Source organism: Spermophilus citellus, assembly GCF_964194105.1.
Source record: "Spermophilus citellus genome assembly, chromosome: 3".
In the NCBI taxonomy this organism is placed as follows: Eukaryota; Metazoa; Chordata; class Mammalia; order Rodentia; family Sciuridae; genus Spermophilus; species Spermophilus citellus.
In genome coordinates, this window is record NC_138184.1 from 216,260,284 (window position 1) to 216,285,544 (window position 25,261).

The 25,261-nt window shown below is 43.7% G+C and overlaps 1 protein-coding gene across 2 annotated transcripts in view; it reads right to left on the reverse strand.

Moving 5' to 3' along the window:
- Positions 1–25,261, reverse strand: part of KIAA1549 — a 154,077-nt gene that overhangs the window by 52,125 nt on the left and 76,691 nt on the right. For both annotated transcript variants that reach the window (XM_081286368.1, XM_081286367.1), the window contains exons 5-10: positions 21,401–21,531; positions 19,171–19,354; positions 16,924–16,983; positions 15,628–15,776; positions 11,544–11,721; positions 7,423–7,607 (exon numbers count right to left, since the gene is read on the reverse strand). In XM_081286368.1, the coding sequence (XP_081142494.1) occupies positions 7,423–7,607; positions 11,544–11,721; positions 15,628–15,776; positions 16,924–16,983; positions 19,171–19,354; positions 21,401–21,531 (887 nt within the window). The remainder of the gene's footprint in view (positions 1–7,422; positions 7,608–11,543; positions 11,722–15,627; positions 15,777–16,923; positions 16,984–19,170; positions 19,355–21,400; positions 21,532–25,261) is intronic.

Consider the following 25,261-nt stretch of genomic DNA (forward strand, 5'->3'; position numbering starts at 1 on the left):
AAAGAGAAGAATTTGGAAAGTTCAGTGGAATCGAAGCCAAAGAGTAAAGAATCTCCAGAAAGGAATGGTCGACAGAAGTAATGGGAGCACAAAGCTGAAGGAGGAGGGGGTCTTCAGGAAGAGTCCACACTCACACCAGTGGGGGCAGGAGCACCCCCCCCCCAGGCATATGATAACAACGGACCCAAAACCTACAACAGACCCATAAGCCCACACCTCAGATCCGGGCCTCAGTTTCCGGGCCTGTGATGAGGTAGGAAGGGCATCTGAGGTACCCAGAGATGCTTTCTTTTTCAGGGCTGCAGATGGAACTTAGCCTCGGGCAAGCTAGGCAAGAGCTCTACCACTGAGTCGCACCCCTAGGCCCAGGGCACCATTTTTGATGACCCTATTTTCATGATACTCAAAGAGCCACCAGGATTATAGGGAAACAAACTGCCTGAAGAGTCACCCTGAGCAGTGTCCTCAGCAGCAACACCACAGGAAAACCAAAGTCCTCCTGGGCAGACTATCCACACCTGCAGATAGTCCTAGCAATCAAACGACCGTCCAAGTCTCCGGAGTGATTTTAGACAACATACTACAAGTAGAAGCAAAAAGTTTTGTCATATTTGTGTTAACTTTAAGCACACCAGTGACTTAGGGGTGTCACCTAATGTCTTTGGTTCCTGGGGGTTGAACTCAGGGACACTTTTCTAGAGAGCTACATTCCCTGTTCTTGTTTTTATTTTGAGATAGGGTATTCCTAAGTTGCTGTGGTCTTACTAAATCTCTGAGGCCAACCTGCAACTTGTGACCCTCTTGTCTTAGCCTCTAGAGTGGCTGGGATTACAAGCATGCATGCACGGCTTCTAATGCTAGAAATCTAGGATCAACGGTAGAAAGAAAGCGGTCTGCAATAATGATCTCTGCCAGCAGAGGGTGACAAAACTTACTGTAAAGAGAGTTTACAAAGAGTTGCTTGGAAACAAAAGGCGCAAAGACTGACAGCCCGCATTCTATAATTCATAAGATCCTGTTACAAGACAGGCCCTGGGCACCACACGCCTAGGCTCAGGAGCACTGCTTTGCAAACCATGAACCCAGACCTACCACTCCACAGCCTCCTCCGCCCCCATAAATTATTTTCTTCATCCAGGAAACTGGGTTAGCACAGCAATCTTGAATTGGTCTACCAGGGGACCCCTGCAGTGGACAAATGTTTTCCTAGGAGCAGGATTCCCTTTTTTCCTACCTCACAGGAGAGACCCCCGCCTCTAACCCCCACAGGAGCTTCCTGGGGTGCTCTGTGTAGAGGTGAGGACATCAAATGAAAAGACAACAGGGTGCTTGGCAGATCCCTTTCACTGAATCACAATAAACCTGTGGCACGGCTGCCTCATCCCCATCTTGTATGTATTTCTTTAAGGGAGAAATGCAGACAAGAAACAGGATCATCAATCCATGTCCAGGATGCTCTGAATTCAGACATTCTGCAGAGGGGGCCACAGGTTGCTTCTATTTAACAGCGTCACCTCTAGCACCTCCCAACCATCAAAGATGCCTCCCTCCAGTGGAGGAATCAATGAGAACCAAAAGGACAGCAGGAAGAACTCCTGAGGCACTGTCTCATTTTGTCCCAGGGACAAGCTCACGGCCAGGCCCTGTGTTTTGTGTGTCTAGCTCAGAAGAGGATAGTCAAGATCTATTCAACCTTCTGCAGGGAAATACAGAAGCGCCCTGGGGTACATGCTGACCACAGCTCACGATCCTCAGCAACTAAAGAGCTCGCCAGCACCTGTGCACGGGCTTTCCGGGTCCTAATGCTGTGTTTTGCATCAAAAGACAAAGGAGTGAAAATTTCCACATTCATGTCTGAAAGATCAAAATTACAATTTCAAACTTAAAAAAAAAAATCAGTAGAGCTAAGATAAGGCTGTACACCTTCCTGAGCATTTATTCAGACTTGCAGGTTAAATTTTCATTACCTTCTTTCAAACAACTAGTGGATACTGTGTTCAGCTCACCAGTGCAAGTCTCTTGTTCACTGAGCCTCGTGATCCCTCCCTGCTTGTTTGACATGCCTGTGTGCTCATTTAGATTAACTACACAGCATTGTGTTTGGATTCATAAATAATGTACTTAGCAGCCATCAGCTACATGCCTTTTGGAAACCCAACAGTTACCACCAGTCTAATGCTTTTTCCTCACATGCTGTGAATTTCCATAAAGATTCAACTGTACTCTTAAAAGTGAAGCATCTATCTATGGGTGTATAGATACATAATAGATAAAGAGGAAAAATTAGGAAAGCCAGAAGTTAACTTCTAAACTTTAAAAAATCTAGTCCATTGATTAGGATGGAGTTCCCTCTCTTGGGCTTTGAAACATCCTAATTTATGAAATACATAATTATAAATATTGCTTTCATCTTGAAATGAAAGTACAAATCCACCTATATAATTCCTGAGCGTCCATCTGTCGAGCCTTTTTAAGATAGCCAGAAAATTGAAATTTGACACCGATTGCTCATAGCTGATGATAAAAATCCTAACGTGGGCTTGGGATTTTACGGGGTTGCTTTACTCCAGCTACACCTCCTTTTATCTTCTTAAACAAAGTGCTCCTAAGCAAAAGAGTAACAGCATCAGCAGTCATCCACCCGCCACTGCCATCATTTCATAAATCTTGCTAAAATCCTTTTTGATATATTTCCCAGTAAGAAAGTGCGTGCCTCTAAGAACTGGGCAACAATCTCTTTTACACATTCCGGGGTTTGCTGTAACAAAGCAAGGGCCTCCGAGGGGACTGATGTAAAACACAAACAGTGCTGGTCTCTGCGTGCTGCATGCACAGCCCCAGTGTAGGCTCTAAACGCCTTCCCTGAGAAACCGCCAGGCTCGTGCAAGGAGCAACCATGAAAATAGATGTGAAGATACTTCGTAAATGCCAAAGTGCCAGGCGAGTGAGACTGACAGCATTATTATAGCTGTTGGTTGATGAAACGTCAAGTAGTTAGGGTAAACAGTTGAGTCCTCAGGTACCAGATAGTTACAGACATAAATTTGGATATAATGTTTTGTTAGGTCAGCAACAGGACGTGACACAGGACAGACCCTCAATAAATATTTGATGACTTAATGAACTTTAGAAAGGACAGCTGAAGCACCAAACTTTCTGAATTTTATGAGGAATCAAGAAAAGGTTATATGTCATAAATGAAGTATACAAATCCCATTGGCTTACTGTCAAATCCAGCTGACATTTTTAAATATATCCGTTAGATCCTTGCACTTTTCACCAGCTGGGCAAGTCACCATCTTCAATGACAACAGAAATGGGACAACTAATCCATACTTATATACAAAAGCCATCCTCACACAGAAGGAAAAAATTAAGAGGAGACACACACACATACCCAGTATGGTACTCACTCCTTTTGTTTCAACCCTATTTTCTGGATCATTGTACCTAGTTTTTTCATTTCTTTTTTTTTTTTTTTAAAGAATCTGGAGTTCAGTCTGGCTGGCACTGCATGCCCAGCCTCACATACCAAACAGGCTCCACTCCATGTTTTATAAAAGAGGAGTGGAAATTAATTAGTCTTCAATATGCATGTTAGGGCTCGGCTCTTTCTGAAGAAGGAAGGCTCTTGTTCTTTCTTTCTTTCCTATTTTATGGAGGGAACAAGCCACATTGTCTGTGCCCCACTGGAACACATCACCAAGGAGTCAGGGAGGTCTGGTGGAGCAGGTCAGCCAAACAGCGAGACGCCTGATGAATCTCAAGACACGTGGGTCATAAATATAATAAGACCCAGATGTAACAAGACACAGTGAAGTCCCCAGTGCTTGGGTTAGCCTGTCCCCCTGGGAAGGGGCAGTTAAGATGACAATAGAAACCACAGAGCAAATCCCAAAAGTGTCTGAATAAAAATTTGCAATCATGTAGAGAGTGCCATTGCAAGCACTGGTTATTTGACTTATATAATTTGAAAAAAAAAAAAAAAAAAACCTAACCACCATGCTGTTTCCACTTAGAAGGCAAAGCTGTTGCCATCTGTTTGTCTTCAGCGTAGCCAGCATGGGGCCATGGAAACCCTGGGCCTAGGAATTGTTGGACAGCACCCAAGAGTCTCCCACCCAAGCCCAGGACAGGTCACACTCAGCTGGTGGGGTGAACTGAGTACCTGTGCACAGACTCCAGGCCGCCGTGGGGCACAGGCTGACCAGCAGGAGGGAAGCAGCCCTCAGCCAGCTCCTCCTCAGGTCACTCATTCTACACTGCTTTCCAAGAGACCTCAGCTAACGGGAGCTTGTCCAAGCTGCTGGTCCTGCTGAGAGCCCTGAAGTCACTGCCGACTGTCTACGGTACCTGGTACCTTTTAGAGTCCCTCCATGTCCTGAAGCCCCCCAGCCTTGACTGCACCACCTGGGTCTGAGTGGCTTTGGGCTGTGCCTTTCCTTACAACTTTGCTCCAGCTTGCCTGAGCTGCTCATATTCCTTCTGCAGCCATGTCACCTCTGTCACCTCTCAGCTGCAGCCCAGTGTCACCTGCTCACAAAGGCAGAGGCAGCCACCTGCTGGAGTGGTCCCTCTACAGGACCTGCTTGTACTGTCGTGTGTCAGCTTTTGGGAGACTGCTCCTCCCCCTCACCAAGGCCCTGGAATGCAGTGATGACATGTTATTTGTGTTTGTAACTTAGCCTGGCCCGCCTGGCCCAGAAGTTTGGTGAGTGTACAGTTATGGTCTGGGGCAGCTCCCTCTGGCGGCCCCCAGTGCAGACCTTAGGAGCAACCCAGGTGCCAATCACTCAGGAGCTAGGATCTGGGCAATAACTAGGATCTGAGCTAATAACTGGGTGTGGCTTGTCCCCATCAGAAGGAACAAGTTTCCCTGAGGCCCTGCAGCATCTAGCCAATGCCATTCAGGGTGGAGAGGATCTGAGCAGCAGCTTTTCAGGTGGTAGTGATAAATGATGACTTAGGACTACAGATTAAAGAGATTACAGATAAAGGACAGTTACATGCATTTTTCCCTTTATTATTAGAAATAAGAAAGGGCCCTGCCTCAAAACACGACAGAACAGCCTCTCCCTGTTATCATATTTCAAAAATAACCTACTCCCAGACAATCTGAAGAGGTCATCTTCTCATTATAGGGGAAGGGGGTGTGGATTGTAGATCAATGGATTTATTGTCTCCAGATGTTTGCAGTTCTGGGATTCGCTGGAAGACTCTGGAGAGCTGGAGCAATGGCCAGTGAGTAGAATGGAGAGAGAAAACAGAAGGCCACAGGAAAAGGAACTTGAAGTACCAGGGCAGGAGAGTGCCCCGCAGGTCACCCAAGAAACAGGCTATGGCCATACAGGCTTAGAAGGAGCACCAAGGAGGTAGACAGGTTTGTTTTTAAACTAAAGAAAGGTCATGGTTCCCTTCTTGCAAATCCATGACCACATCGGCAAGGTGGGTCCTTATGCCAGCAAAACAAGACCCACGGCCTGGCCTCCCGACAGCCTGTGCTGGCTGCGACGGTTCTCCCCAGCTCCTCCCTGCAGAGGACCCTTGTCACAACAAGGCTGGCGACATGGATTGCACGTCCTCACACCACCTTGAAGGGAAAGAGCAGCCCCCAGGGCCAGAAGTTCTATCTGAAACTCTGTCCACTTGATTCACAATGTGGTCTGACACATGAAAGTATTTCAGAAGTAAAATGATAGAAGGAGAAAGCTGGGGGACTATTCTTTTTTTAACCCAAGATGCAGTGACCTCTCAGTTTCTTGAAGTAACAGAGAACGGTGGGTTTCCACAAGGAGTACGTGCGTCAGGAGATATGGACCAGGAAAGACCTACACACACAGCTCTGCTGCTGAAACTTCCCCATTATAATCCTTTTATGAGAAGAACAACACCTCCCAAACCATTGCTGAACTTATTACAATGAAATTCACACTACGAATCATTCAGGTGTCGTGTGTTTTTTCCATGCCATTCACTGGTATAACAACAGAGCAACCCAAGCAGACCATGTAAATAATACATGGAGATGAGTGGAAATATAACATTTACATATGAAATGATTCTAACATAGCCATAAGCTTGATATCTAATTAAGATTTTGCATTTTTTGCTGAACTCATAAGGGAAAAAATGGACTATTTTCATTCACTTTTACAAAACTAAAATAAAATTTAAAATAAAACATGTTTTTTCTTTCAGCAGGTCAAGGTTTACAAGAGGCAGAACTACACTGAGATCATCAGAATGAAGTTAAAAGCTTCTCTAATTCCTTGTTCTTTTGCCTTTTGCTTGCCTGTTTTTAATAAGAAGAATAAGTACCATCAAAGTGGAGTGAGTCCTCTAAATTTGTGAGATCCACAGAGGGTAAAAGTTAATACAGTAGACTGACCACCACCTTCCACTCCCTAAACACACGGATATTCATGCTGAGGTGAATGTCTGTGGTGAGTTCTTCCCTAGGACTCTGGCATATGAACCAGACACTGACCCAAAGTCAATTTCTTTGCTCTGAAATCTGATGTGACTATGAAGATAGTATAGAACACCGCTGAAACATACATGTGAAAAGAGAATTGCTATTTCTATGAAAACTAAGTTGAGTGCTTTGGAAAAGACACATGTAAAATGGGCTGCTAAAAAAAAATTGCTGTCGAACTAGGTGTAGGCGAATCAACTTTAAAAAACTGCAAAGTGGGGTGGGGGGGTGGAGGGAGGCATAAAAAAAAAATCAAGAAATTCTGCACTTAGATTGCCTTGCTCTTCTCAAAGAAAACCAAATTGGAATCCACAGCATATACATTATGGGTATTGTTTATTGCAAGAAAAATCATATAGTATTACTCTCAGCAGACCAATACTCAGAACAACAACAAAAAGAACTGATAACACTGAAAGAATACCAAATAAATGTCTGCTCGTATATTTGAAGTTAGAAGTTTAAGGCATGTATTTACAATTCTGAATGATGGAGTGGATAGATGAGCATCCAACATGGCGGACAGAGAATGAAGGAGCTGTCTGGTGGAGTTGTGTATGAAAGAAAAGATACATCGATGTGAGAAAAATTTCCTTGGCCCCTCTTCTCTGAAAATATCCAAGGGTGAAAGAGATCCAAATTCATACAAAGGATGGACATGATCCTCAACTGAAAAGATCTTCAAATGACTCAGGATGAATATGATCTTCAACTGACTCTCAAAAATGAAACCACGGAGCTCACTTCACCTCTGAGCCTCTGCAGCCTCACCTTCCTGGAATGTGTCCACTACAGAAGAACTGGGCTTTCAGTTATTCAGACACGAAGGCAGAGGACACCACCCCTGAGCCAGAAGATGCCTTTAATAGCTCTCTCCCACCTTTCAGTATCTAGAGCCTGGACCCATCTCTGTGCCACAAGGTTGCCCAAGTGATCCCAACCCTTACCTTCTGCCGCTGCTGAATGTTGGCCACAGTGTCAGGCTGAAAGTCCAGCTTGTCCGTGCGGCAGAGCTTCCAGTAGAGGATGACAATGATCACCATCACCACCAGCACCGGGATGACCACGCCAACAGTGACCCACAGGTTGCTGCTCTGGGACTCCGGAGATGGCCTCTTCACCCTGTCCAGAGCTGTGGATAGGAAGACAGTCTCTCAATAATGCCTTCTTAGCCCATGCACCGGACTGAATGTGCCTTCCTCCACCAGGAACTCAGAAAGTCCCCAGACCTTCTACTCAAGACAGTAAGTTATAACTTCCCAATGACAGGAACCATGAGCAGGCAACATGGAATGCCCCCTGCAGGGGACATCAGCAATCACGATGACACATTGGAGGTTTCCAAAGGCCTGGGGCTAATTCAATGGCAAAGCTCAGTTGGTTCTAGGTCTCCTGACTTCTAGTTTATTAGCTCATCTCTGAATTCTCATGGCAGTACATTTCCACACCAAAAATGGTTCTGTAAAACTTTGATCAAAAGTGAAAAGCAGGGTTGAGGCTGTAGCTCAGTGGCAAGCGTTTGCCGTGCACATGTGAGGCACTGGGTTCGATCCTCAGCACCACATAAAAATAAATAAATCAATATTTTTTTAAAGAGAGTGAAAAGCAGCTGCTTATACAGAACACTGCTGTGCCCACAGAACTGGCACAGCTGGAATTCACACCCTCCCAGGTCTGAAGAGAGCACAGGAGCCCGACTAGGAGGCTCCCCATCTCTTGCTACTCAATAATTTTTCCACTTTTTCTCAAATTTTATTTATTTATTTATTTATTTAGTATGAGGGATTGAACCCAGGGACACTTCACCATTGAGCTACATCCCAGCACTATTTATTTATTATTTATTTACTTTGAGATAGGGTTTTGCTAAGTTACCCAGGCCAGCCTCAAACTTGCCATCCTCCTGCCTCAGCCTCCTGAGCCATCACAGGCATGCACCCCAGCATCTGGCTCCACAAGTGCTTATTACATGTGCCAGATGCAGTTCTAGAGGAGGACACAAGGATGGACAAGAAGACAAAGGCCCCAAGGAGCACAGGTTCAATCAAGTAAATGAATCTCGAAATAATGTCATGTACTAGGAGTGCCGTGTACCGAGAGAAATAACTCATGAGACCCAGCAAGAGCACACAGGCCCATGGTGATTTTTCCTTCAGCAACTGAAAGGTGATACAGACGGTGCTGTTCATAGTGGCATCAATCATGACAGCCACAGGAGGAAAGAACCCAAATACCCATCAACAGGTGAATGGATAAGCAAAATGTGGAACGTTGATACAGTGAATATCATCAACTGTTCAAAAGGAAGGGGAGCTGGCACACGCTACAACTGGATGAACCGTGAAGACACGCTAAGTGAAAGAAGTCAGGCCCCAAAAGCTGAGTGTCGTGATTCCACCCAAAATGAGGCTAGTTTATAGACAGAAGAACAGAGTTTGCCCGAGGATAGGGGTGGCAAATGAGGAGGGATTATTTAATGAGTAGAGTTTCTGTTTGGGATAATCAAAGAGCTCTGGAAACGGGTAATGGAGATGGTTGTGAACACTGTGAATCTAGTTAAAGTCATTGAATTATACACTTAAATATGGTGAAAATGCAGGACTGGGGAATGTGGCTCAGTGGTAAGGACTTGTCTAGCATGCACAGGGCCCTGGGCTCAATCCCCAGCACCAATAGAAAAAAAAAAAAATGGTAAATTTTATTCTACGTATATGTTACCATGATATTTTAAAAATGATAAAGATGATTCTCAAATTTTTCTAAGGTGTGCACCACTGTGTTTGGAAACTGAAGCCTCAACACATGGTTATGCTGCCGCCTTTACTTCCTCATCTGGGACGCTCCCTGAACCCTTGGGTCTTCATTAAAACTCTTTTATTTAAGCTATCAAGTGTCAATTTTTGAAATCATATTCAAGTAAATCTTACACTTTGAATGTGCCACTCCTCGACCATGTCGTGCCCACCCACCCTACCTCAGCCCCCTCTTCTTTCACACCTTGGACCATCACACTTCAATTCCCCTGGACCCCCAGTTTCCCTCAGTGGCTCCTTGCCTGACCCAGACTATGCTCAATGCTTCTTCCACTCAGATCCAGTCAGGGAAACCCAAATGCCCACCCCTCTCACCCCAGAGAGCTGCCTCATAGGGACCTCCCTATGAGGACACTAATCTCTCCCTGGTCTAAGTTCTTTTGTTCTTGTTGTCTTTGTTTTGCAAATGGTGCCTCATTATTCTTTTAAAATGCCTCTTATTATATAAATGTACCAGCTTAATACACTGCACACTCTGCTCTTCAATCTGGCCAGGATCTTGTCTTGTCTTTTCAAATCCATTTTAGTAGACATGGGCAGGGACTGAGTCCTAGGCTCCTTCATATCATATAACGGCTAATACCTGTGGTGGGATCTAAAAGTATCTGCTCAAAGATGTAATAACAAAAGATTCTTGGGTTAGGTTTATGTTTGGGTTAGACCCCTGACAGCAACAGGGAGGGAGCAAACATTCTAAATCAGATGGACTATGAAAAAGGCCCCGGCAAAGCAGACACTGCAGGTGACATGGGGAAAGTAACAATGGGTCAAAACTTTGGATTTTAAGATTTAATGTGAATATAATTTCTATACGTAGCTCACTTTGCATAAAAACAACTGACAACAGAGAAGCAATGTCAGCATCTACCAAGGAGCTGAGAGATCTGGACACTCCTCTGAGCTCCAGCCTGGTAAACCACTGGAGAGGCAGAGGCTGAGCAAAGCCACGTCGACACCAGTGTCCCAAGGCCCCTGGGCTGGCCCTGGCTTCAGCTGAGGCCTCCTTCACCAACTCTGAAATCCCAAGACTGGGGAAGGAGAGGCCCAAGACCAGACAGAGGAAGGCCTAAAAGGTGTGGTATCCTGCTGCACTCAACCTATTTTAAAATGCTAAGTGCGTGAGCTGCCCCTCCTGCCACCACAAATGTCACATGTAAAGCCACGTCAGCAAGTGCTTTTGCTCCCATTTTCTCACTGCCTTGAAACAGAGGGCACTAGCATGCAGTCACATCTCAGGTGTGCCAGCACAGCCTACCTGTGGTTACGGCTCACTCCGTCCCACCATCTTCCATCAAATGGAAAATGTGCATTCAGAGCCCTGTCCTGGTTAGTATCCAGGGACAAGATAGACTTCACAAAGAACCTGATGCTACCAAGGAAAATTTCAAAGCCATCACTTTTTGAAACTGCTCTGCCTCCCATCTACACTCTCTAAGGAGTTTTTCAGCATCCTCTGGTGCTAAAACACTTCCTGATGGCTTTAGTGCTGGAGCAAATCTCCCCAAGCTCTTAAAAGGACTCTCTGGATCACAGAGGAAAAACATCCCCATTAAAAGAGTCTGATTTGTAAAGGTCTATTTGGAAAACAGACCTCTCTTTTTTTTTGCCTCTCCTTTTCCTTCATTTTAAATATGTACCCAAAATCTGAGAGTTGGAAAAGGGACACCAAGAACAAGCACAGCCAGGGAGCAGGAGCCAAGGACTTTCCAACAAAAACAAAGATCAAAATACCTCTTTCTACACTGTGGAGTGGTGTGAGGATAGGGTGGGAGAGAGACAGGATTGAAAAGGGTAAGGATCAAGGACTTCTTTGTGTTGAAAGACCCTGAAAGGAGCCAACAAATCCAGAGGGCACCTCCCTGCTTCCTGCGTGACTCACGGTCCCCACCAACGTTCAGAACATGACATAGGAGATTTTGGAATAATAACAAAACAAGCACACGAATTTGCCTAAGACAAAATTTTTAAAAAGAGAAACAGCACAGGAGAAGGGAGAAGGACATGAGCATTGATGTAAGGTGCTGTAACCCACTCCAACACCAGGAAGAGGAAATAGGCAAAGCAGCGGTATCCGCCACAACTAGAAGACCCCAGAACCTAGAACAAAGGGGGTCTCGGCAAATGAGCTTTAACAACTGGCATCTTATATAAGTGTCAATTCATAATAAGGGCTTAAGACACAAAATCTACTGCCCCACATTGGAGCTTATATCGAGAGAAGCCTGGTCTGGGGCCCCAACACAGTTGGGACTTACGCTGGGCAATAGCGCCTTGGATTCGGTACCCCAAGATAATCGCAGCTCTCTGAAGGTCTATCTTGTTAATCAGATCTGAAGACTTGACGGCACTGAGTCTCTCCCCGTCTTGATCCTCCACAAAGTAGATGAGCTGCACGGGATTGTCATCTCCCTCCAGCCTGGACACATTGACCACCTGAGAGAACAGAACCCATCAGCATTGCAGAAGCTCACGTTTCCATCCTCAGGCCACCTACCCCTGACTGTGACCCAGGAATTTACTCCTCACAACAAGCCCCTGCCGCTGCCCAGAGCCCCACATCACCATGGTGCTCTCTCTTGATGGGAAGAGGGATTAAAATGTAAGTTCCTCCGTGCAGAATGTCAAGTGTACTTTGTTGTGCTCAATATCTCTGAGATGTCAGGGCCAGCAAGATACACAGGACTCAGGGCTTACAAACCCTGGCAGTCCAGAAGTGTTGCCAACAAGTTCCAACAGGCTCACCAAGCCATGGGGGCCACTCCTGACCTTCCTGTGAAGTCTCTTCTTGAGTCAACTAGCATTCCCTCCTCTCAACCTTAGCACTATCGACACTTGAGGCCAGTATTCTAGGTTGGTTAGCAACATCCCTGCCCTCTACCCACCAGATGCCAGTAGCAACTGACTCTTGGCCTCCACCACACAAAGTGACAATCAAAAATGTCTCCAGACATTGCCAAATGTGCCCTGGAGTGGGAGTGGGGCAAAAGCACCATCCACTGAGAACTGCTCATTTAAGAATAATAAACCTTGTAAATTTGTGATTTTCCATATCAAATAAAACCTGGACATGTCCCAAAACCTAACTTCCTCTGTGTCCTAGGACAGCCCCTTCCCATCCATACTTATGCATCTTGTCCACTTGAGGTATCAGGGTATTGCACTCATACAGGTTTGTTTCATTGCTATTTCTGTTAATAATGTGCAACTATTTTATTGCCCTCTTAGCCTTCAGCAAAGCACTAGGTTCCTATCCTGAGAAAAAGTTCAATGAGGGCCTTGTTTTACTCGTGCACTTTGAATTTTTGCTCTGTACTTTTGCCATTGCTAAAATGCAGCTGCTACTTCTCTATCCACGTGTGTGGCTTTGTGACATTGTCCTATGTTCTGGGTACCACAGCTGGACTCCTTCACCTTGGGAAACTTCTGAAAAACCAATGATTTCATGATTTCACTGAAAACTCCTTTCTCTAAATCATCTCCAAAGATCCTTAACAACCTGGGTCCAAACTCTCACCCTCTAAGAACATCTGTTAACGGCTGGGGCTGTAGCTTAGTGGCAAAGTGCTTGCCTAGCACATGTGAGGTCCTGGATTCAATCCTCAGCAACCACATAAAAATAAACAAATAAAATAAATAAAGGCATGCTGACCATCTACAACTAAAAAAAGAAATTTTAAAAAAAGAACATCCATCCTATTTGATCCTGAGAAGACTTGTCTGTCCTGCCCTCTGCCTGCTGTCTGGAGGCCTGCTGACTGAGCACATCTCCTCCCCTGTCACCTCCTCCTTCCCAATGACCATGCTGTGGTGATTGACTTTTTATTAGCCTGTAGTATGGAATGCTATCAAAGGGCTGCAGAAAACCATGCAGATTATGTCCACCTGTCCCTCTTCTCTATATGCATACATAACCTATATAAAAGTTTGATAAGGGGCCCGGGTTGTGGCTCAGTGGCAGAGCACTTGCCTAGCACATGTGAAGCACTGGGTTGGATCCCCAATACCACATAAAAATAAAAATAAATAAAATAAGAGTATTGTGTCCATCTACAACTAAAAAGAAAACTTAAAAAAAAAAGTTTGATAAATTTAGCATGATTTCTTCCTGTAGAAGAATGTCCAGGGATGTCCAAATGTCCAGTGATGCCACCCTGATTAAAGCCTCTCACCAGCTTGTCCAGTCTGAATGTAATGGTCAGAAGGTCTGGCTCCAGCATCCCTCATCCCCCAGCTGACGGCTACTTGGACTGGGTCTGGAACCATGATGAGCCTGGTACCAGAGACCATCACTTTGGGTAATATTTTCAACTTCATTTTAAAAATTAGTTTCTGATTAAAATCACATGTACACTATAAAAATCATATGGCCCGTTGGCAAAATTTCAAAATTCACATGTAAAAAAGGTAAAAAATAAAATTCAAATCTCCTGAAATTCAACCAATTGAAGAAAACCAGAGGAAACTTTTTTTTTTTTTTTGGTCCGGGGAGGATTACCAGGGATTGAACTCAGGGTCACTCGACAACTGAGCCACATCCCCAGCTCTTTTTTGTATCTTATTTAGAGATAGCGTCTCCCTGAGTCGCTTAGGACCTCACTAAGTTGCTGAGGCTGGGTTTGAATTCTTGATCCTCCTGCCTCAGCCTCCTGAGCCGCTGGAATTAGTGGGATGCACCATCGCACCTGGCTCCGAGTAAATTTGATATATTTCCTTCAATTCTTTTTTCCCTTGAATTCTATATTAATATTTGGATTATATCATATAGGTCTTTTTTAGTCTCTTTTCACTTAAACATCCTTCTGTATTTCTAATTTTAAAAAAATAATGGCAGCATAATATTCCAACAAATAAATATTTGCTATTTATCCCCAAATGCTGGACATTTAGGTTTGTTCAACTTTTTCACATTTACAAATTAAGTTCTGGTGAGGAGTTGTGTACTCCTGTCTACAAATCCTTGACTACATCCTCACTGTTTGGCCACTTGAAAGGGGAAGAGAAGCAGAACGCTTTATAAGCCACCTGTATCAGACAGCACCATTAACATTAGGTAGACCAGTTAACTTCCACAAATTAATATTCCTACTTCAGGACCTTGCGTATCCAATTTAGCACCTTATTTTTACAGTTTTATGGTGCTCCTAATTGCTTTGTGTGCATAAATCAACCCACACTCAAATCTTTTTTTTTTAATTTTTAATTTTTTTTAAAGAGAGAGAGAGAGAGATGAGAGAGAGAGAGGGAATTTTTTAATATTTATTTTTTAGCTTTCGGCAGACACAACATCTTTGTTTGTATGTGGTGCTGAGGATCGAACCCGGGCCGCACGCATGCCAGGCGAGCGCGCTACCGCTTGAGCCACATCCCCAGCCCCCCACTCTCAAATCTTGAACTCTATGAAGCCAAGGGCTATAGAACAAGGCAAAGGTTTTATAACTCATTTTAATTTTTATTCTTTGTTTTATGCTTATTTAATTTTTATTAGTTTTTAAATTTCTCTCTAGTTACTGCAATTGACAAAGGAAGCACTTTAGAAACCTAAGAATCACATTTCTGGGAGCTTACACAGCAATGCCAGGAGGCAAGCACTTGGTCAGAGTGTCAGGGACCAGGATGCCATTTCTCAGGAAATACGCCACCCTCATCCTACCCCATGCCATGTGCACATCTTCTCTGATGCCTCCCACCCCGCTGGCCAGCCCCACACCTGCACCTCTGAGTGTCATCCTAGTTTCCTTTTTCTGAAATACAGTCATTCTAAACAGCCCATTTTCCTAGTGGTTGGTAAAGAAGAAAAAGCCCACATCATTCACCTAGAAAAGGAACAAATAACAGCCCAACTCCCAGTGTCTTATGAGTCTGTGCATTTAAAATGGGTCACCCTTCAGTTCAAACCAATCTATTGGAATCTGTCTGCCAGTTCACCAACATGAACGAGACTTGGGGTAACACAAGACAACCATGTTGGTGGGAGACAGAAAGAGACCCTCTCTCCATCTCTTAAGGTCTCTTCCAGATAAACAATTCATGTTTATAATGAATTCCAGCCATAAATACATTTTTGGTAATTAAAAAAAAACACTCTTCAAAAAAGTAAGCTCTTGCATTATTATGACAATCCAGTAACAATCCTTGTGCTCTGCTCCCCAGGTCAGTGCTAGACCACCCACGTACTAGGAGTCGGTCAACGCTACTTGGCCCCCAATGCTGCTGCATTAGTTGCTGTCCAAAAGAGCAATCAGTTGAAAGCAGAATTTTTTCCTTGCATTTCCCATTTGCACATGAAGCACAGGGTTTTCAGTGGCTCCCCCTGTCCCTCCTCCCTCCCTCTACAAGTACCTGCACCACGCTGTTCCCTGCAGCCACGGTGGCCCTTCTCCACATGCGCCTCCTGGTGGGAACCTCACTGAGCAGCTGGGCCAGCTTGCGCTCCATCTCAGCTTGAAACACCTCATTCTGGAGCTGCTTCTCCACAACGCCCAGGAGGACTGCATGCAACAGGAAACACGCAGCCCCCAACAAGTCAGAGGCAGAAAGGGTGGGACTGCATGGGTGTGTATGTGTGTGAGGCCGAAATTAACACAGATTACTACAAATGCTGATCCTAGAGAGGAGACGTTAGGAGTGGGCAAAATGGACACGAACCGGGTGAGGGTGGACCTGGCAGTGCTCTGATCTTATCTAAGTGTTCTGCAGACGGGTGGCCAGAAAACCTGGGAACGCAGCATAGTAGGAGCTCTGGAGCAAAGAGCATCTGTGCGAGATCCAACCTTGTGTCTGTCTGCACTTATCTCAAAACTTCTGGAAACAGTGTGCATCCTTATCTTTTCTTAAGACTTGGACTTTCAAACTCACTTGAAGAAAGGGTGTCTGGCTGCCTTCTGATATCTACTTTAGAGGAGATTATCTATACAGACAATCAGCTTATCAGCATGGTCCACAGGGAAGCACCATGTGCTTTCCAGCCAGAACTAGTTTCAATCCTCTGTGAGATACAACCTTAGGCAAGTCACTCAATCGCTACAAAGATCATCTAGAAAACAAGGCCCACATGCCATGCAAAGAGGCAGGCCCTTGCACGGCAAGCTGTATGTTCAGTAAGAACTGGCATCCCGTAAACGGTGATGACGCTGCTTGACATACTCCTTACCTGTGCCAATCACATGCTGCTTGTACTCTGGCACCAAGGGATGTCTAACTGTTGGTTAGACTCGTGGACCTGGTTAGAAAGTCTCTCTCTGTGATGCCCTCCCTCTAAATAGCTGCTGTGGGCCCCTGTGGCAGTTTAACTATCTTACTTGTCTTTCTAAACCAACAAATAACAATTTTAGGAAAAAAAAAGATCCTCACTTCTGAACCTCATCTTGTTCCAGGTCGGGACATTGTAAGTTCTGGTTAGATTCTGCCCTGGACTTATGTATAAATTTTAAAGAAGGCCAATCCTTTTTGTGCCACAACTCAGTGGGACACTTTCCCATAGCCCAATTTGAATCCCTTTCTCATTCATTCTCTGCCAAGAATTTAAAGTACATTTTGTCCTCAATTTAGGAAACAGGAAAGGCATCTCATTCTCAATATGCCCACACAGACTTCTCATTCTTACAGTTCCCAAAACATTATGCCATTTCTACTCACCCGTTCTGACCCAGGAGGACTTCAGTAACTGAGATAGGTTGAGCTGTGGGTACTGGAAGGCTACAAAAAGGAAAGAGATGGGGAGGAGAGACTCCGTAAGAAACACGTTTGCAACAGTCAGAAAGGCCAGTGCCCTGGAGCACCAGGTGAGCCATCCGGAGCATCCCTGCCATGCCACTGCGCTCTGAATAAGGGAGGACACGGTGCCAGGCCAGTGTGATGACCAGACGGGAGGCAGCTTCTGGGCATGGTGTTCTCTAGGAGAGAGATGGTCAACAGAAACAGCGGGCCTTCCCCAGCCCCAACACAGGGCACTGCTTCCCAGAGAGACGCCCCTCAAGTTCCATGGAGGTCACTGTTCCAGGCAATGCGTTCCCACTATGCTCTCAGAGCCCTGGGCTTTCCCAGCAGTGACCCAGGGCAAAGTGACCATGTGTCCTGGCTTGCCTGGAACAGTCTCAGCATGCCTCTGCTGTCCAGCATACTTATTATTTTTAGCTGCTGTATAATATGCGCAACTGGAAGTTGCTATATCCCTGTCTACTTCTTATTTTATACATTATTCTTTTGAACTTAATCACCAATAATCTGAAAAATGTGAAGTCCTTAGGCCGCTTGGCAGCTCCATTTTGAAAAAGAATCTGATACTTTTTTGTCTGACTTCAACTCTAGAATGTATCATTTTTGAGGTAAACATTCTCCCTTCCTCACCATCACCTCCAAAGGCTCTATGAACCTTATTGCTTCAGTTTTGTTTTCACTTATTACATTGTATCTTTTGTTTTGTTTTCACTTATTACATTGTATCTTTTGTTTTGTTTTCACTTATTACATTGTATCTTTAAATTAACACACAGTAAAATTCACTCCTTTCGATGTCCAATTTTATGGGTTTTGATCCATATGCACAGTCACGTGGACACCAGGGTGGGGTACAGACAGTCCCATCACTCCCTAAACCACCTCCTGCCACGCTGCTATAGTCAGACTTCCTCCCACACCAGCCCCGGACAGCCACAGGCCTATTCCCCATCATTATACTGCTGCCCTTTTCTAGAACTAGAGTACTCTTTAATGTACCCCTTTACTCTCAAAGTCACAGAGAAGCCCAGCACGGGAGGAGGGCTCTGGAGAGCCACCTGGTTAAATTCTGAGATGTTCTGATTTTATCTGATTTATACTCTGGAGTTCAGTCAAATATTTCCTTTGAAAAGGAAGTCCCAGTGAAACTACTCTGTTCGACATTACAATGGTATAGACTTACCACTGTACATTTGCCCAAACTCAAGAACACACATCACCAAGAGGGAGCCCTGACTGCAAATTGGTGCAACCACTCTGGAAAGCAGTATGGAGATTCCTCAGAAAACTCAGAATGAAACCACCATTTGACCCAGCTATCCCACTCCTTGGTATATACCCAAAGGACTTAAAAATCAGCACATTACAGTGACGCAGCCACATCAATGTTTATAGTAGCTCAATTCATGATACCTAGACTATGGAATCAAGCTAGTGCCCTTCAACAAATGAGTGGATAAAGAAAATATGGTATATATACACAATGGAATGTTATTCAGCCATAAAGAAGAATGAAATTATGGCATTTGCCAGTAAATAGTTGGAACTGGAGACTATTATGCTAAGTGAAATAAGCCAATCCCAAAAAAAACAAAGCCCAAATGTTCTCTCTGGGGAAGGACAGAAGTTCATTGGATTAGACAAAGGGGAATGAAGGTGAGGGAGGAAGGATGGGAATGGGAAAGACAGTAGAATGAACCAGACATAACTTTCCTATGTTCACATATGAATACACAATCAGTGGAACTCCACATCATATACAACCACAGAATTGGAAATTATATTCCATGTATGTATAATATGTTGAAATACATTCTACTGTCATGTATATCTAAAAAGAAGAAATAAAAAATTTTATAAGAAATATTTTTTTAAAAAGTCAGCTCTGACACAAATTATGGCATCTGAGTGGTAATGGTGTGTCGATATAGGTTCCTTGACTGTAACAAATGGACCACTCTGGGCAGGTATTGACGGGAGAGACTGTCCATGAAGGGAAGGGGTATGATAGGAATCTCCATATCTTCAGGTCATATTTGCTATGAACCTGAAGCTGCTCTAAAAAAGTAGTCTCTTTTAAAAATTCAAAATATTTTTAAAAACTGGTCCACCAGCAAAAATGTCAGCAGCCACTTCCCCTGAGCCTCAAAAGCATGCGGTACTCACGTTCTGCGATCTGCAGCACTGGGTACCCCAGGTAAAAGCTGAACTCCACCACGCTCAGGTTCCTGAGCAGCTCGCTCACCTCTGACCCATTCAAAAATCCTTGTGTGTTTTTAACAGCAAAAATAATATTCACCGGGCCCCGCCGAGAGGCCATCCTTGAGGAACCAACAGTGACGTTCAAGATCTGAAAGAAGAAAAGTCAGAAGCAGCTTCTAAAATAAATTAAAACATTCATCTGCAAGCTGGACGATGCGTTCTCTCTCACAGCTCTGACATCAATGTTTTTAAAAGAGGTAAAGTTATCAAAGGAAAAATATCTGGCTTGCTAACCTGGTTCCCTTTTGCAAGACTTTAAACACTCCGTTTATTGAAAATGCTTTTTACATTAAATGATGCACTGAGCTCATATATTTATAATCCTTCCCCGGCTCTGCCTCCCACCCAAATCCCACTGAAATAACAAGAAGCTGAACAAAGGGGAATAAATCCACAACAGCAACTGAGAATAGGGGAATCCCAGAGTCTGTCAAATTTCTGGAAGATAGAGAAAGGACAGGTTCATGTTGAAATAAACCAGAACAGAGGGAACTGAGACCCAAAACCTACACAGGCAGAGCGCACAGCAGAGCCATTCCCCAAGGAGGACCTAGAGAGAGACACCCCGGGGAGAGCAGAGGAACAGAGAACAAAAGCAGGCCAGAGAGGTAATCGGGATGATTAATTAAAAGATCTGTGCCAAAGAGCTGCCCGGATCCCTTCCTCCTCCACTTCTCAATGCCACACCCAGGCCAGCACAGGCCAAAGAACTGCTCCCAGAGGAAAACAAGTCCCTTATGTAAGACAGAGGGCAGAGACAGGTAAGTCCAGGGCATGCGAGAGAAAAAGGAAAGAAAGCTCCGTCCTGCCATGAAAAAGAGGTCAGTGCCTCTCTGCCTCATCCTGACAGTGGTCCCTTCTGCCCACCTCTGACCACGTGCTGCACTGGGAAGCCCGCACCAGTATGTTCTGCCCAGCTGCCAGCACCCTGGGAATCCCCCGTGAAGAGGCAGGGCGGGCACATGGCTGTAGGGATCTGCACCAGCCTCCAGCATTAGCAACCTGGGCACCTCCAGAGACAGCGCAGGGGCGAAGGAGCAAGACCAGCACGCAGAGCAAGGAACTGCAGAGAAAGCACACACAGCTAGGAAACAGAGGAGAAATTTTTAAAATTCAAATTAACATCCTCAGAGACTCTCAAGGTGACCCTGCACTGTCATTCAAGACGACCTGCATCGTGGAAGGAAAGGCTACTGTGAAAAAGAAGCAAAGAAAAATGGAAATTAAAAAAAAAAGAGAGAGAGAGAGAGAGAGGTTTGCTAAAGAAAACGTCTACAGGAGGATGAATAACGCAATGTCCAGAGAGGATGACTGCATTAGTGACCTGGAGGGACCGTTTAGACAATCTGTAAAAAATAGAGAATAAACAGACATGGAAAATGTGAGGGAAAAATAAGAAATATGAAAGGTGAATCCAGAGGCACCAAGATCTAGATAACAATGTTAGAACAAAGAATATGAAGGGGGAAAAAATCAAAGAAATGTGAAAACATCAGCAGTTTCCATATGATCTGTACAAAGCGAATCCTGGGATGTGAAGCCACCACCTCGGCTTAGACTGAGGTGCTGCACTCAGGTATCCCATAACACAGGCAGAGCCTCCCTAGCCTGAAAGCTCAGGTGCTCCAAAATCCAACACCGTTTAAGAACCAGGTTAGTACTCAGAAAGTTCTGGGTTTAGGAACATTTCAGATTTTCATTCTCTGGGAAACTCAATCAGTAAAGTCTATACAAATATTCCCAAATCTGAAAAACTCTGGAATCTGAAACACTCTTGGTCCAAGCATTTTGGATGAGGGATACACGACATTTAGGAAAACACCAGTATGTTGAGGCACTCCCCCTTGGCTGTTTAGACGGACAGCATTGCTTTTCAGAACATTCTTGAATTTCCTGCCCATGGTCATGTCCTCAGCTCACCACACCGACTCCCTGGTTAGCAGCTACTCTGCGGTCTCCAAGATACTCAAGCCGTGCCTACCAGACTCCTGCTGTACTATAGGGAGATGACCCGGGGACACATCACCTGGGTCTCCCCCACTGGGGGCAATGAGGGTTCAGCACATGAAACACTGTGGGGCAGTTTCCCCTCTACAGGATTCGCATTCAGTTCTGCATCCAGGGACAGTCTCACCTGCACCGTGAGGTTGTACGTCCCCTGGTGCTGCTTCCTCACTTCAAAGAGGGCTGTCATCAGGCCTTTCTCGATGCGCTGGGTGAAGTTGCAGAAGCCAGTATCCACGCTTGGAGGCACGAACTGAAGCACTGAAAACAAGGACAGCAATCAAGTCCCATGAGTGAGGTGCTTCCTGAGGATTACGGAATGAAGAGAGTGAAAAAAATAGAACCCAAATCAACAAATTCACCCATAGAATGCGATCAAGTGCTGTGGTGCTTTATTTCTCTATTTTTCAAACATTCTTTAAAAAAATTTTTTTATTAAATTTATTTATTTACTTAATTTTTGGTTCCAGAGTTTGAACCCAGAGGTGCTTAACCACCGGGCCACATCCCCAGCCCTTTTTATTTTTTATTTTGAGACAGGGTCTCACTAAGTTGCTTAGGGCCTCGCTAAGTTGCTGAGACTGATGATAAACTCTTGATCTTCCTGCTGGGATTCCAGGCATGCACCACCACGCCCAGCTTATTTCTCTTTTTTAATATAAACTTTTTAAATAGATTTTTGTTTTTAATTAACACATAACGATTATACATATTTGGGGTAGGGCATATCATTTCCATGCATGTATACAGCATATAACTATTAGATCAGAGTGACTGGCAAGTCTCTCCCCTCAAGCATTTATCATTTCTTGGTGCTGGGATCGTTCAAAATCCTCTCTACTAGTTATTTTAAAAAGAGACAATTAATTGTTTTTAACCATAGTTATTCTGTGCTACGGAACATCAGAAGTCCTCTGCAGCCTTCCTTCCCCACCCACATCCCTTCCAGGCTCTAGTAACCACCAATCTACTCCCTACTTCTTTGACATCAGCTTTTCAGCCTCCATCTGTAAATGAGAACATGTGGTATCTGGCTTTCTATCCCTAACTTATTTCACTTAATGTCCTCTAGTTCCATTCTCGTTGCTGCAAATGACATAATTCCATTCTTCTTTCTGCCCAAATAATATTCCATTGTGTATATATATATATATATCACATTTTCTTTATCCATTCAACTGCCCATGAAGGTCTAGGTTGAGTCCCTGTCTTAGCTTTTGTAAATAGAGCTGAAACTACCCATGCAAGTGCAGGTGTCTCTTCAACATACCAATTACTTTGGACATATATCCAGTAGTGCTATTGCTGGACCATATGGTACCAAACTTCTAGTTTTTGAGGAACCCCCATGTTTCCTCAAATGAATATATGAATGTTCTTTTCCGTAATGCATATACAAATTTACACTCCCACCAACAATGTATGAGAGTTCCCTCTTCTCTTCATCCTTGCCACGTTGATTTTTTTTTTTTTTCTGTCTTTTTGGTATAGCCATTCTGAAGTGAGACGATCTCTCACTGCGGTTCTGATTTGTGATTCTCTGATGCTTAGTGAGGCTGGGCAATTGGTGGCCCTTAGTATATACCTGTTGGCCACACATATAATTTCTTTGGATAAATGTCTCCCATGGTCATTTATTCATTTCTTAATCAGATTGTTTGGGGTTTTACTGTTGAGTTCCTTACACATTGTAGAAGAGAAACACTTGTCAGATGCAGAGTTTGCAATCACTTCTCCCCTCTGAAGACCATCTCTTCACTGTTTGACTCCTTTGCCTTTCAGAGACTTTTTAATTTGATGCAACCCCATTTGTCAATTCTGCTTTCGTTGCCTGTACTTTTTGGGTCATATCCAAAAAACCTTGCCCAGACCAATGTCCTAGAGCATTTCCACTATATTTTATTCTAGTAGTTTCATAGTTTTCATATCTACTTTGAGTTGACTTTTTTCCTTTTGTCTGTGTGTGTGTGTGATACTAGCAATTCATTGAACCTAGGGCCTCACACATGCTAGGCTAGGCAAGCAATTTACCACGAAGCTACACTCTCAGCCCCTTGAGTTGTTTTTTTTTTTTTTTTTTTTTTTTTTTTTTGTATATGGAGAAGAAATAGGGATCTAGTTTCTCTCTTCTGCATGGATGTCCAGTTTTCCCAGCACCATGTATCGAAGAGAACATCCTTTTTTTTTCCAATGTATGTTTTTGTGAAAAGTCAGTTGGCTGTAAATACGTGGATCTATACCAGGTTATACATTCTGTTCCACTGGGTTACAATTCTGTTTTTGTGCAGTACAAGCTGCTTTGGTTATTATCACTGTGTATGTTTTGAAGCCAGGTATTGTAATTCCTCCAGCTTTGGGGGTTTTGTTTGTTTCGCAATGAGGATAGAACCCTTGAACACAGGATCATCTATCATTGAGCTACACATTGAACTAATTTTGTGTTCTTATTTTGAGCTAATTTTTTATTTCTTATTTTCAAACAGGGTCTAAGTTGTTGAGGCTAGCCTCAAACTTGAAATCCTCCGGCCTCAGCCTCCCATGTAGCTGGGATTCTAGGTATACACCACAACGCCCAGTCAGTTCTGCTCTTTTTGATCAGGATTCCTTTGACTGTTCTGGTTCTTTCATGGTTCCACACAAATTTTATAAGTTTTTTTTTCTACTTTTGTTAGGAACATCATTGTTATTTTCATAGGAAATGCACTGAATCTATAGATTGCTTGGGTACAATGGACTTTTTTTATATTTATTTTTCAGCTCCAGGTGGACACAATATCTTTATTTTATTTTTATGTGGTGCTGAGGATCGAACCCAGTGCCTCAAGCATGCCAGGCAAGCGCGCTACCACTTGAGCTACATCCCCAGCCCCATGATGGACATTTTAACAATATTAATTCTTTCAATCCTTGGACATAGAATATGTTCCCATTTTTTGCTGTGTGTGTGTCCTCTTTAATTTCTTGCATCAGCATTTTATGCTCTTCATCGTAGAGACCATTCACTTCCTCAGTTAACTTATTCCCCAGTGCTTTCTTGTTGTTCTTGTTTGTTTGGGTAGCTATCCTGAAGGGGATACCTTCTTGATTTCTTTCTCAGGAGTATCAGTACTGCTGTATTAAGGCACTACTGATTCTTGCTTGTTGATTTTGTATCCTACAACCTTGCTGAATTCATAAGATCTAACAGGTTTTTTTTTTTTTTTTTTTTTTTAGAGTCTTCAGGTTTTTCTAGCTATAAACTCATGTTGCTGCAAACAGGGACATTTCGACTGCCTGGCCCTTTGGCATCCGGCTGCTCTTTATTTCCTTGCCTGTCAGCTCTGGCCAAGACTTCCAGTACCGCATTGGATAACAGTGGTGACAATCGATAGTGTTGTCTTATTCCAGATATTAGAAATGACAATTTTAATTTTTCCCATTCAGCAAGAGGTTGGCTATGTGTTTCTCATATGCAACCTTAACTATGTTAAGTATTAGGTATTTAATTTTTGAGGGTTTTTAATCATGAAGGGATGTTGACTTTTATCAAACACTTTTTCTGCACCTGTTGAGATGATTATATGGTTTTTGTCCTTTATTCTTTTGTTGTGATGTGTTTATTGATTTACATATGTAGAATCTTCTTTTCCTCCTTGGGATAATCCCACTTGTTGATGGTGTATAATTTTTTTAAATTCTTTTAAATTTTAATTTGTTACATATGACAACAGAATGCATTACAATTCATATTACACAGATAGAGCACGACTTTTCATATCTCTGGTTGTACATAAAGTAGGGTCACATCCTTCATGTCTTCATACATGTGCTTGGGGTAATGATGACCAAGGCACTGCACTGTCTTTCCTACCCTTATGCCCCCTCCGTTCTCCACTCTCCCCTTTTCCCCTTTACCCTATCTACAGCTCACTTAATCCTCCCATCCCCTGTAATTTTTTTACATATTATTAAATTCACATCACTAGTATTTTATGGAGAATTTTGGCATCTA